General features: G+C 41.7%; 1 protein-coding gene across 1 annotated transcript in view; it reads right to left on the bottom strand.

Moving 5' to 3' along the window:
- HTRA1 (HtrA serine peptidase 1) overlaps nucleotides 1-9400 on the bottom strand; it is a 69610-nt gene extending 60210 nt beyond the window's left edge. Inside the window, exon 1 of the mRNA XM_072624720.1 lies at nucleotides 8446-9400. Within this exon, the coding sequence (XP_072480821.1) occupies nucleotides 8446-8920 (475 nt within the window). The 5' untranslated portion in view covers nucleotides 8921-9400. The remainder of the gene's footprint in view (nucleotides 1-8445) is intronic.
- Nucleotides 9401-12968: the final 3568 nt, after the last annotated feature.

Raw genomic sequence — 12968 nt, 5'->3', positions numbered from 1 at the left:
TATCCCTATTTTGTAGTTGAGGAAACTGAGGTAAACAGGTTAAATGACTTGCCCAGGGTCACACAAGGTCATACTCTAATGCCCAGTGTGACCATAGGCAAGTTATTTTCCCTCTCTGGGCATTAGTTTCCAAATATTTAAAATAAATTGGTTTAGAAAACATTGAAAGACTCACATATCCCTAACATTCTGTGATTTAACAAACTGTAAAAGACCAGTTATTTTTATCTATCTGATGTATAATCCCCATTTCTCTAAAACATTCTTATTTTTAATGCTACATTCATCCTTATAAGAACCAATTATTTGAGAGAAAAGTCTTAGCAACACTGAATTCAAAAATGTCTTTCAGGGACCTTGATAGAAAACCAGTTTTAGGTTAAGATGATGCAAGAAGGAAAAAATGAAAGAAAAAACAAAACAAAACAACTGTTGTCCTCTATTCTTCCACTGAATTTAGGAAACTTTTTTTCTGAACAAGGTTATGACTGCATTGGTATAATAGAAGGAGCCATGGGGAGACAGGGAGCCATCAGACATATGCTTTCACCCTGGCTCTATGACTCATTGGACAACTGACTCTGAACTTGATAACGCTGGAAGAGAGAGTGAGGGATTATTTTGTGCATCTCTGCCTCACTTAAATCCAATTCACGTGTGCCTCAAGACATCCCCATGATGTCACTAGTCCTCTTTGAAAAGGAAAGACAAACAACCACCACTCACTAGTTTTGTGTGATCTTGGGCAAGCCACCTTCTCTGGAGTTCGGTTTCCCCAAGTGTAAAATGAATGGGTGGGATTACATGATCTTAAGGGTCCCTTCCAGCTTGCTCCAATATTCTCTGATTCCATTCAAACCCCACCCTGCTCCAAAGCATCATTCAGTTAGATTTGCCTTTTTCTTTCCACAGATTATCATCCCATACTTTGTCTTTCCAAGGTCAAGAACAACCACTAACTGGAAAGACTTGCAAGCTGGAGAAGACGATTTAATAACTGAGTATAGAGTGACTTTTATCCTATACTAGTTGCTCCAGTTTAAGACTGATTTCTTATTGGTCATCGTGGCTTTTAGTGACATAAGAGGTTGGTCATTCTGTCCCAAAGAAAGGTTGATGAGGTTATAGAAGAACTTGAAGCATTTCTGCCCTGATTCACTGACTTTATTACATTCATTATAATTCCTGTGCTGATTGTTCTTCTCCAGCCTAACACTGTAATTATGGTTCAGTGACATTTTTTTGAGCTTAGAACTTTTACTGGGGGATGGGGAAGGCAAAATTGGCCCACAGACCAATAGCTTTTTACAAGTCTTTCAGGTCAAGGAAGTTTTAAAAGTCGTTTCAGCTCCTTTTTTTTTTTTAGGGAAAAAAAAGTCTGCATGGAAAATCATAGCCCTCACTGGGCAAACAGCTTCAGAGACTGAGGTCGGAACTTCCCAAATGATGGGTATGATGCCCTTCCTTCTTTTGCTGACAAGTCTGTGGCTTTGGCCCTACTTATTCTCAACCAAGAGCTTATTGTCAAATGGAGGGATTTTTCATTGGATCACAGATTTTTAGAGCTGAAAAAGGACCTTAGAGATCCTCTTGTGCAAACCTCTCCTAATACAGTGGCTTGCTCAAAGTCAGGCTAAAACTGGATTTCAGATCTCCTGACTCCTTAACTCTACCTTATGCTGCTCAGTGATAAATGAATTATGAATTCAAATTCCTAATTCAAATTATCTTTTTCAGAGGAAGGGAGTTGATCACAGCTCTTTTTGGATGACCCTGGTTAATTCTACTCCGACTTTTGCTCATGTTGAACATCTGTGAGAGAAACAACCCAAAGACAAATCAACAAAGCAAAGAGCTATCGTGGGCTATTAAACCTCATACTGTCAAGAAGAAAGAAACCTAGGACAGGAAGACACATCAGTAACAGGGAAATTTTATAATTTAACCTTGTGGTTCACATATACTTCATGGTAGGAGTCCTGACAAGGTACCACATGTTACTCATCTTATTGCCACACTTTGCAAAAGGGAATTTACTACTGGGGAGACATGATAGAATAAGGTTCTCCTCCTCAGGGTTACCTGTCTGCCAAGAAATGGGGAACGTTAATGCCTTCTTCTACAGTCTCCAGATGGCAGTCATTTTTCAGTTCATTTTTCAGTTGATCAAAATTGGCAGGAATTTCTGTAAGCATCATCTCCCCTCCCCCACTGAGAATTGATTAGCCATTTAATATACTGGCAGCCTACTGAAAGTTCTACAATTTACATGGAACAAAGATGACTCAGCTCTTGGAGGATACTGGAAAAATGAAGTCCACATCAAATCTTCTCCCATGCAATAAACCCCATAACAAAACAGAAAAGGAAGTTTATTATAAGCAGATCACTGTTCTTTCTGCATAACCCTGCTGCCCAACAAGCAAGAAGGGGTTTCTCAAGCTTGGAAAATTATGCACAAAATCCTGACTGATCAAAACATGTTGTTCCATTATAGTTAGAATGTAGGCTTCTTGTAGGCAGCCAGGTAGTACAACAGAGAGTGTTGAACCTGGAGTCAGAGGGGTCTGAGTTCATATCCTATCTTAGACACACACTAGCCATGTAAACTTAGCCTCAATTTCCTTATCTGTAAAAGGGGGATAATAATAGCACCTGCTTCACAGAGTCATTGTGAAGATCGATTTATATCATATTTGTGAAATGTTTTGAAAAATCCTAAAGTGCTATATAAATACTAGCAATTATTAGTGTTATTTTTGTTCCTTCAGAGGAAGGATTATTTTATTCTTTGAATTTATCTCCCCAACACCTAGCATAATGTCTGGCACAACAGTAAGGTGCTTAATAAATGCTTGGTGAATGATTACCTATTAAACTTGGAAATTGCCAGAGATTCCAGAAGTAAACCCAACACCACTAGTGAATCATGATTGTTATGGCTTCCTGTCAATTTCTGTGTTCTTCCATGGACCATAGGGACAAGAGTTCCCAACCTTTTCTGGTCTCCATCCCCCTGCCTTCAAGTAAACCTTCCTGCCCTGTTATTCAATATAAAAGGAAGTAAGTTCTGGAACTTACTATGCATATGCATATAAGAACTAAAATAAAGAAATTAATTTATAAATAAAATTGAAACCTTGGGAGGAAAGGAAGGAAGAAAAGGAGGGAGGAAGGATGGATTTGAACTCAGGTCTTCCTGATTCCAGGTCTGGCACTCTATCCACTGCACCACCTAGCTATTTGAATGTGGGAAGAAAAAATTAATTCAGTCCTTAACACATAAGTATCATGGTATAACAAACAGAACATTGGATATAATTGGTAGATCTGGGTTTGAATCTTGGCTCTGCTCCTCACAATCCAGGTGATATGTGCAACTCGGAGAGAGTCAACCTATGATTCCTCATTTATACTTCACAGGTTTGCCCAAAAGTAAAGCATTCGATAGATGTAAACTATTTTTATTATATTGGAAATTATATCATACAACCTTACTATTCATTCAACGTTCCTGCTTGCCATTTATTTGTCCTCAAAGCAATTCCAAGCACCACCACAACATGTCACGTTAAAAAAAATATTAAGCATGGGTATCCATGTTACTTATTCACTTGAAATATAAGCTCATGGAAAATTTACTTACCAAATTTAAGGCCCAGAGGTGTCTAGATCACATAAATCTAAAAAGAAGTCAAAAACTAGCCCCAAATCCCTGGCACGGTCACGAGTTCTGACCACAATTAGCTCATGATGCCTTCTAATTGCTTATTGAATACATAGTTATTTTGAGCACTGCTGTAGCTATTTCAAAAGCAACAAAGTAGATGTCACTTGATTTTTTTTTTCAAGAGCATTACTAATTTATAAAATTCTAATACTGAGTGAGAACAACAGAAAGGAGAATCCATTAAAGTGTATGGATCAGGACAATTTATTCCCCACCAAGGTCAATGCTTCTATTTTTCACCTAAATACTCTCAACTGTTACTGCTCCTTCCCAATGAGTTATGTACCTAGAAACTAAACAGAATCACTTCTTCGGAAACTCTTCCCACTGCTCAGCATGTATCTTGGCTCCAAATATAGTTCGGATATCTCAGACCCTCCTCACCCCATTCTTTCCCTTCTTTTTCACCCCATCTGTCTCTCACATTTGGATTCACATTTTCCTTCTTTCCTCCCTTCTCTCTGATTCCTTTTAGGGGAATATATCAAATGTAAAATTCAGGGTGGCCTTTTATATCTCCTCCCTTTAAGAATAAACCAAAACTTGCCCATAGACAGGAAAGCAAGGGAAACAAAACTTCATACTGACCCTTGAGAGCAAGGACTGTGTGTGTTGTTTCTGAGTTTCTTTTGTTTTGTTTTGTTTTTTTGCTTTTCTTTACATCCACAATACTTAGCACAGTGCCTGGCATATAGAAGACAATTAATGGTCCTCTGCATGCAAGCTGATCTCACAAGTAGGTAGAAGTTTTCCTGGTTTTTACAAAATGCTGCCTCCCTGTCCACTACCACCTGAGGAACAGACTCATTTAACAAACAATTAAGAAAAAGAATGATCTTTCACTAAAGCTCTCCTCTGAGGCCTCATTGTGGTGAAGAGCTGACCCTAAACGTTCCTGGACAGTGCCAGCAGAGCACACCAAGCTAGGGAGGTTGAATTAGCTAAGTTCCACAGTCCACTCAATAAGCAGTGACTAAATGCCTTATCATGTGTTAGATGCTGAACATACACAAAAAGGCCAGACAGTCTCTGATCTCAAGTTGCTCAGAGTCTAATAAGGGAGACAACATGCAGACAACTATTTACACCGAAGATACACACAGAGTAAATTAGGGATCATCTTATAGGGGAGCCACTAGCATTAAGAGGGTCTAGGAAAAGTTTCTTGTAGAAGGTTGTATTTTTGCTAAGACTGAAGGAAACCAAGAGATTGAGATGCAGAGAAGAAGAATTTCAGGCTAAGGGGACAGTGAGTAAAAATTCCTAGTCAGGAGATAGAGTATCCTCTTTGGCCACCAGCAGGAAGGCCAGTCAATCTCACTGAATCCCAGGCAATGTGGTATAAGAAAGTTTTATCAATAATTTGGCCCCAAGGTGATAAATTATTTTCAATGTAAGAACTCTCAAAAGCCATTTACTAAATTATAGCAAGACTGGGAATATTAAAACCAACGAAATAAAAAAAAGTCTCCTTGAATTACTGAAATTTGGGAATTATCATCTTAATAGCTTACATCTGTATAACATTTTGTGGCAATGAAGTCCTTCACATTTGGTATCTTATCTGATCCTCACAGCCCAGTGATGGAGACAGTAAAAGATATTTTTGTCCCCATTTTAACTGATGAGAAAAAAAAACTAGGAAAGGCTAGGTGACTTTCCTTGGAGATTACATACTGAATACAAGGCAGGGCTGGAAATCAAATCCAGATCTCCTGACTCCAAGTTCCATCTCCTTTCCACCATCATCTTGCTGCCTACTTCAATGATTAAGTAGAAAACATAGCACCATGTTAGGCCCTACAGCAATTTTACATTCTTCCAGACAGCTGGGTTCAAATTCTTCCTTCAACACAAACTCTGAACAGTGACAAAGCCCACTTTGCCTGACCAGGATGTAGAGAGGATCAGAGGTCAAAATGTGGGTCAATGTTTTGCCGACCTTAAAACACTACATGAATGCCAACCATTATTTTTATTCTTGGTACATTTCTAGCATGGCAGTGCCCTGATCAATACCACTTCACCAGAACCCCTCTAATTACCACTTGATAACCAGTCCAGCTCAAATGGGATCCCTGACTGTACATTTATCACATGCTCCTGGAAAAGCAATTATCTCATTTTATCTCACCAATTAACAGGGTACGTCGCCTTCCCACCTATACAAGACAACAGACACATCTATGCCTTTGGGGAATTTAAAGTCTAGACAACTACCTGGGGCTTCTAGGTCTTTCTGGCTCTCCCACACTTCTCCAGCCACCTTGTAACACCTCTTTTTCCAAAGCTGCAAGCAGAAGGGAACTCCAGTGTTTGTCTAAGGCAATTAGGTAAGCAAGCGGCTGCTCTCTACTTCCAAGTGTTAATAACTTGGTGAATTCCAAAGCTTGTTAAGTGAATACTCCCAGCTGAGGATAAATTACAACTAGCTTGACTGCTGTTGCTACCTTCAGACTTTTAAGGCCTTTGAGCAATTAAAATACAAAGAGTGATAGCTGGCTTGCTCTCTAAAAATATCTTTTTCAAAACTGTTGCCTCACACTCAGACTATTATAATTTCCTTCAGACTGGTCACAGGTCCCACCAAGCCCCACCCACCTGGAGCCCTTCTAAGTACTTTGCCAGATTAACCCTTAACATCACTTTCATTATGTCACTCCCCAGCTCAAAAATCTTTGATAACTCCCTGCTGCCTCCTGGATCAAGTCCAATGTCTGTACTTGGCCAGAAATTCAAGGCCATCCACAATCCAAACTGCAGGCCTTTCCAGATTCAGATCTCACAAACGGTCCCCACGTACTCACGGCTCTCTGCTCAACTGAACTAGTCATCTTACTGTAGTCTACAAATATCTCTGGTGCTTTCCCATTTGTAGTCCTTTGTCCATATTATTCTCTGCCTCCGGAAAGTCCTTCCTTTTTCCTTCCCTTCTAGTTCAGCTAGAATAGATTTGTGATGCTTGAAGAGACCTCTTGAATCAAGTCTTAAAGCACTACAGAATCTTTATTGTTGCAGATTAACATGCAAGAGCATGGTTCAACATCTCAAATTGAACCCTCGTCTTCAGACTTCGAATCCACCACTCTTAACTGTCCCCCACAGCCTCCTTCTCTGATCATCTAAACTCCTGTCATATTTAATTTCTGTACCACCTATTCCACACTAAATTGGTTACTTACTCTTTCATGTGAATCCATCTTGGCTCCCCAAGACTGTAAGTTCCCTGAGGACCAGAGCTGTTTTATTTATGAAGTGATTAAAAAAGTCTAAAAACCCAATCCCAAGATGATTTCATGTATGTCACACTGTTAAATATTCCTGGTTTACCGTACCAATCCATGTTCCTAAAAAGAAAATTGGACAAAATCCTTTTCCTTTTTATTTCCTTTCCCTCTCCCCCTTTCTTGACAAGTTGGTACAAGCAAATCTGGCTCTGGGTGACAGCAGGAAGGTCCTTGCCAAACTGTACTCAAACTGGCAGATCTTATTCAATTAGAAACATCTGGTTTCAGAGGAGGGCTTGCCAGCTCTATGTTGCTTATGAATTTTTTTCCATGAAGTTTCTTTACATCCTCTTTTCTCTCCCCCCCCCCCAATAAGAATCACTTTGTGTGAAGGACCCACCTGGAAATGCACATTCTTTTTCTTCTCTAATTCCCTTCTCATTCCCTGCTCAACATTTCTTCTCCAAGTTTTCCCTTTCAAATTACTTTGAAAATTGGTCAGAAGACAAGGAGTTAAATCCATCCCTTTTCCATAATTCTCTATACATCAGCTATTCTAAACCAGAACTATTTATTCAAATGGGCAGTTAACTTTTTCCTCTTCTTTTCTGGGCACATGGTGAGAAGTACTAAAAACAGCAAAGCACACAGTGGTTTTACTGTTAAACTGTTAAACTATTGATGTTCCCTTTCAAATGAGTTTGGTTTTGGAGGGAGGAACATTTTGAATGAAAACATGGTGATTCTAATTGTTCTTTCCCTCTCTACATTCCTCCATGAGCCTGACCCATTGATCTCCTTTCATTCCTCATTACCCTGTACCAGACTGATGCCACCGAGGTTGGCATAGCCTGCCAAGGCACCGATTCAAAAGTTAACACTTCTGCTCCCTTCCAATAAGGAGGTGATGTGATGAAGAGCCTCATATTAGGAGCCAGAAGCAGATATTTGAGGTCTAGTATTGACTCTACCACTGAATTATAAGACTGAACAAGTCACATGAATTCTAAATCTCGGCTGAAAAATGTGGATAATATAAACTCACCTTGTGGCCTACCCCTCCCAAAGTTGTTGCCAAATGAGATCAGAAGGGCCTGGGAAAACTGTGAAGAACCATGCAAATGTAAGTTGCTGTTGATAATAAAGAAGAGACAGACAGAGCTTTGGATTTGTATTCAGAGAACCAGAGTTCCAATCTAAACTCTGATATTTATGTACCTTAATACCAAGTCCCACTGTGGGTCTCAGTTTCTTCGTTTGCAAAGCCAAGGAAAAAAACTGATCTAGATAGACAAGTAATTCCTACCAAAATAAGTGCCCCAAATCCTATAGTTCTATAAAAGGGTCATTAACGTTCCAAACAGGGGCCTCACACACCACAAGTGACCAACCATACATCTCGTTGCCACATCAAGGAGACACAACTCCCCTCCCCTAGTTCCTCATTGTAGGTCAGTCCAGCCTCTGAGTCAACAGATGTGCGCTCACCTTGGCCACAGGCGCCCCGTTGGATGACGATGACTGGAGGCTGCCCGAGTTTCTCGGAACGCCGGCTCGCTGCCTTCAGCTGGCACAGGTTTCCGTAGGTCTTGGCGTCACTACCGCACACCGGCTCGCTGCTGGCACAGACGCACAGCCCGGCCTGGGCGCGTCTCCTTACTGTGGCCGAAGCTGCCACCCCGAAAGGCACCACGCACTGGAGCCCCTCACCGCACGGGTTCTCGCCGCACGCCTCGCCCTCCTTGGCGCCGCACACCTGGCAGCAGCCACAGGCATCCAGAACGCTGCCGCCTTGGCAGTCGTCCGGCGGCGGGGCGCAGCGCGCGCGATCGCAGTGCTCCGGGCAAACCAGGGAACTACCCTCGTAGCGGCTCCTGGAGAGCTGGGCGGCGCCGGGCACTGGGGGCAGCAGCAGCAGCAGGAGCAAGGGCGGCAGCGCAGCCCCTAAACCGCGGGCAGGCATGGTCAGTCCCAAGGAGGGAGGTGCGGCCAGCGAGGAGATGGGACACGGCGAAGCGGCTGGACGGAGACACAGAGCGGGGGTCGGCGAGGCGTGCCGGAGCTTGGGCGGGCAGGGAGGCAAGGCTTCGGGCACTCCGAAATTCCCAGCTCTCCACGAGCGGAGCAGAGCAGAGCAGGGCAGAGGAGAGGCCCCTGCAAAGAGCAGAACTGCTTGCGCCAAGCGCGCCCGGAAGGCGGAGAGAAGACTAGTCGGGGAGAGGACAGGACTTCAAATCGCTCCGAATCGGGACAGCGTTTGCTTTTTAAACTGACTGAAAAGGGAAGGGGGGAAACAATCTCGTGTGTATATCTGCGTGAGCCGGGCCCAGCTCATTGGCTTCTGTGGGCGGTGACGATTAGGATTTGGGAAGGGCACTGGAGGCTGAAGCCTAAAGCGCCGCTGGCCAGGGGGCCGGCCAGATTCCTGGCTCGGCTGAGGACCGCCCGGCGCCCGCAGGCGGGGGAGGGGATGGAGGGGGAAGGAAGAGGAGGGACTGAGAGAGAGCCAGGCTAAGGGATGCCAGGCGGGTCTGAGCAAGGGAAGACTGGCAGGGCTGAATCAGAGTGAGATGCTATGAGAAAATGGGGAGAAAGGGACGGGGATGATAAAAAGGAGGAAGGGCACCCGTGAGGTGTGAGCAGACAAAAGGGTAAGAGGTAGGGGCGCCGCACTTTAAATGCAACCTGAAATTGGATTTTCCGTTTGCAACCTCGGTTCCAATTCATCTTTCTAGAGCTGTTCCAGTTCTATCCTCTCCATGACTCAGGCTCTTAAAAAATTAAGTTCTTTCTCTGCAAAGAAGAACGTGAGTGGGGTGGGGCACGAAGGGAACGCAGGAAAGTTCTCACAGCCGTTCTCAGTTAAACTGAGATTTGAGCCGCGTTTGAGTGTGAACAGTTATGTGATCAGTTACGTGGTGGTATAAATGAATGCTTTACCTGGAATCTTAAAGAAAAGCCAGTCAGGGAAATAGAAGCGACATCTGTGTTTTAGAAAGTTCACTTTCCCTATGGCATAATGTCAATAGACTATTCACCTCAAAAATCCCTGTTTTAGTCTCCTTATTCCTGAGATGTTTTAGTCTCCGTATTCCTTGGATAGATACATGTCCTTTGCAACAGAGTAATAAAAATATAGGACACAGTTGCCCCTTTTACGAAGTGAACATTTCTCCCTAATGGAATTAGAGAAGCAGCCTTGCAGTTGGATGACTGAAGTTTTGCCATACCCTTGGTGGCCCTTCAGAAACCAGCTTGCCAACCATGAGAGTAAGATCAGATACAATGAAGGCAGGAAAAAAAAAAAACCATTGTGAAGTATAAACCCTCATCCCATACCAGAAGAGAGGAAGGCTTCTCCTACATCAGTCATGGAACTTAACATCCGACCTTCTCAGTGACAGAGATAGGACACAGAGGAGAACGGATATAAATATACATGAACATGTTGTTCTTCGGTTGTGTCCAACTTTTTGTTACCCCATTTGGGACTTTCTTGGTAAATTTAATGGAGGGGTATATCATTTCCTTTCTCCAGCTCATTTTACAGATGAGGAAACTGAGGCAAACAGGCTTAAGGGACTTAGTCACACAACTAGTAAGTGTTTAAGGCCAAATTTGAACTCTGAAAGATAAATCTTCCTGACTCCAGACCTGGCACTCATCCACTATGCCATTTAGAGATGGAAGAGAGGGAGGAAGGGAGAAAGGGAAAGTTAGTTTGGTAGTAGAGAAGGGAAGTGACCAGGAATTCAAGTGCAAGTTAGCTTTGCCAGACAGGAGGGAGAGCAGGCCAGCTGAGCAAACTGCCAAGCTAAGACACATTAAGAGAGCAGGATGATAATGATATTGGGGACTTTTCAATACTTGGCCAAATTGCTTTGCCCACATTGCGTTCCTTATATCTTTGCTTCACTAACAATGTACTTTAAGGTTATGCAACTCTTCTCATTGTCATTTTGCATTTGTGGCGAAATGAATCTTCTCTCCCACCCCCCATTTATGGAGGAGTGCTTTGTAGTTATAGTGCTTAGGTTGCCTTCAAAGCCTTTGCTTCGATCTAATTGTCTACTGTCTGACAATTAAACATGATTGTGTTGATGGGGGCTCATGAGCTTTTAAGTGTCTTAAAGAGTAGAGTAATCTTAAAGAATACTGTTGAAACTCATCACTTTTAAGATTAGAAACAAGTGAAAACCTTGATGTGCTTACTACAATGCCTGGAACATAGTAGGCATACAATAAGTGTTTATTGATGATACAACATATTTTGCATTGCAAAGTGAAATTATTTTAGTCTATTCAACAAAACACATAGGGTAAAATTGATCTGGGAAAGAGCAGATTTTAAATAGCATAAAGACACTATGTTGCATGAATGTAACAGAATACTGTTGTGCTGTACAAAGTGAAGAGTTGGTTTCAGAGAAATCTAGGAAGACTTGTATTGAACTGATACAGAGTAAAGTAAACAAAACCAAGAGAACAATTTTTACCGTAACCTCAATATTGTAAAAGTGAGCAATTCTTAAAGACTTAATCACCCTGATAAATGACATATATGAACATAATTCCAAAAGACCAATGATGAAGAATGCTGCCCTCCTCATAACCGACAGGAGAGGGACTAGTATGCAGAATAAGACATTTTTGGATGTTGTCAAAATGGAAATTTGTTTTATTTTACCACTTTTATTTGTTAAGAGTTTTATATTTCTTTTTTTCCCCAGAGTGGTGGTATGAGGGAGGTGTTTTGAAGCAATAAAAAAAAAACCCACTTAATGATTAAAAATAAATGAATGAAAAACAAAAATTAGCAATAAGTCTAGGAAACCCTCCTCATCCACCCCCATCGTAGATCATTAGAAGGAAATTAGCCTTTGGTGATCTATTCCAACCACTTTCATCTACAAGAATGAAGAAATTGAGGCCCAGAAGGGGTCTCATGCAGAGTTAATGGGTGCAAGTTCATGCTCTTGCCACTGCCACACACTGGGAAACAGGAATGGATTGCCACCACTAAGCAGAAAGTGACAATCCAGGTGATAGGAGTTGGAGTTAGGTTAGTATCTAGGCTTAAGGGAAACCATTGCTTCTACTCCACTTTTGAATAGGGGAATTGGGATTTCACTAGCACAGCAAACTCCAGGGGTGAGAAAACTCCAAATTATTTTAGTAACAAGTTGAAAAGTTAATTGTGGTCACTAGATGGTGCCATAGTGCTGGGCCTTCCTGAGTTCAAATATGGCCTAAGAGACTTACTAGCTGTGTGACCCAAGCCAAGTCACTTACCCCTATTTGTCTCAGTTTCCTCATCTGTAATATGAGTTGGAGAAGGAAATGGCAAACCACTGTAGTATCTTTGCCAAGAAAACCCAAATGGGGTCACGAAGAGTTGGACATGACTGAAAAAGAATGAAACACAGAGATAAATTGACTTGTCCCAGGGCCATACTTGCAGGATATGAAATAGGTGGGACTTCACCCCAAGTCTGGCTTCTGGTCCAATTTTCTACCCATTATGCCTCACCATCTCCCAGCTTTCCAAAAGGGGCAAAAAGTATAACAAGGTAGCATAGTGGAGAGAGTAATGCAATTAGAAACAGGAACACCACAGTTTAAATCCAGCCTCAAACACTTCCTGTGTCTCCAAGTCACTTACTATCTCTCAGCCTCAGTCTTCTCTTTTTTAAGTGGGGCTAGTAATAGCATTTATCTTGTGGCATTGTTGTGAGGACCAATGAGATAACATGTATAAAGTGTTAGAGCACTATATAATTGCTAATTACAGCATTTATGTATTATATTATAATTATTGATTTATTATATATTATATATCAGGTTATATTATATTATATATCAGGTTATCCCACGAAGAAATGGGAAGAGTCTAGAGTCTTTTGGAATTCCTTGAACCTATTGGAGAATAAAGTATTAAGCAATGTAGAATCACAACCAGTAATATGTTGATTTAATATTTTTTCCCCTCTGAGAATTATATAGTACTTCAA

Source organism: Notamacropus eugenii, chromosome 1 (genome assembly GCF_028372415.1).
Source record: "Notamacropus eugenii isolate mMacEug1 chromosome 1, mMacEug1.pri_v2, whole genome shotgun sequence".
NCBI lineage: Eukaryota > Metazoa > Chordata > Mammalia > Diprotodontia > Macropodidae > Notamacropus > Notamacropus eugenii.
Note: the sequence above shows the minus strand (reverse complement) of the source record. Positions and strands in the feature narration are given on the sequence as shown.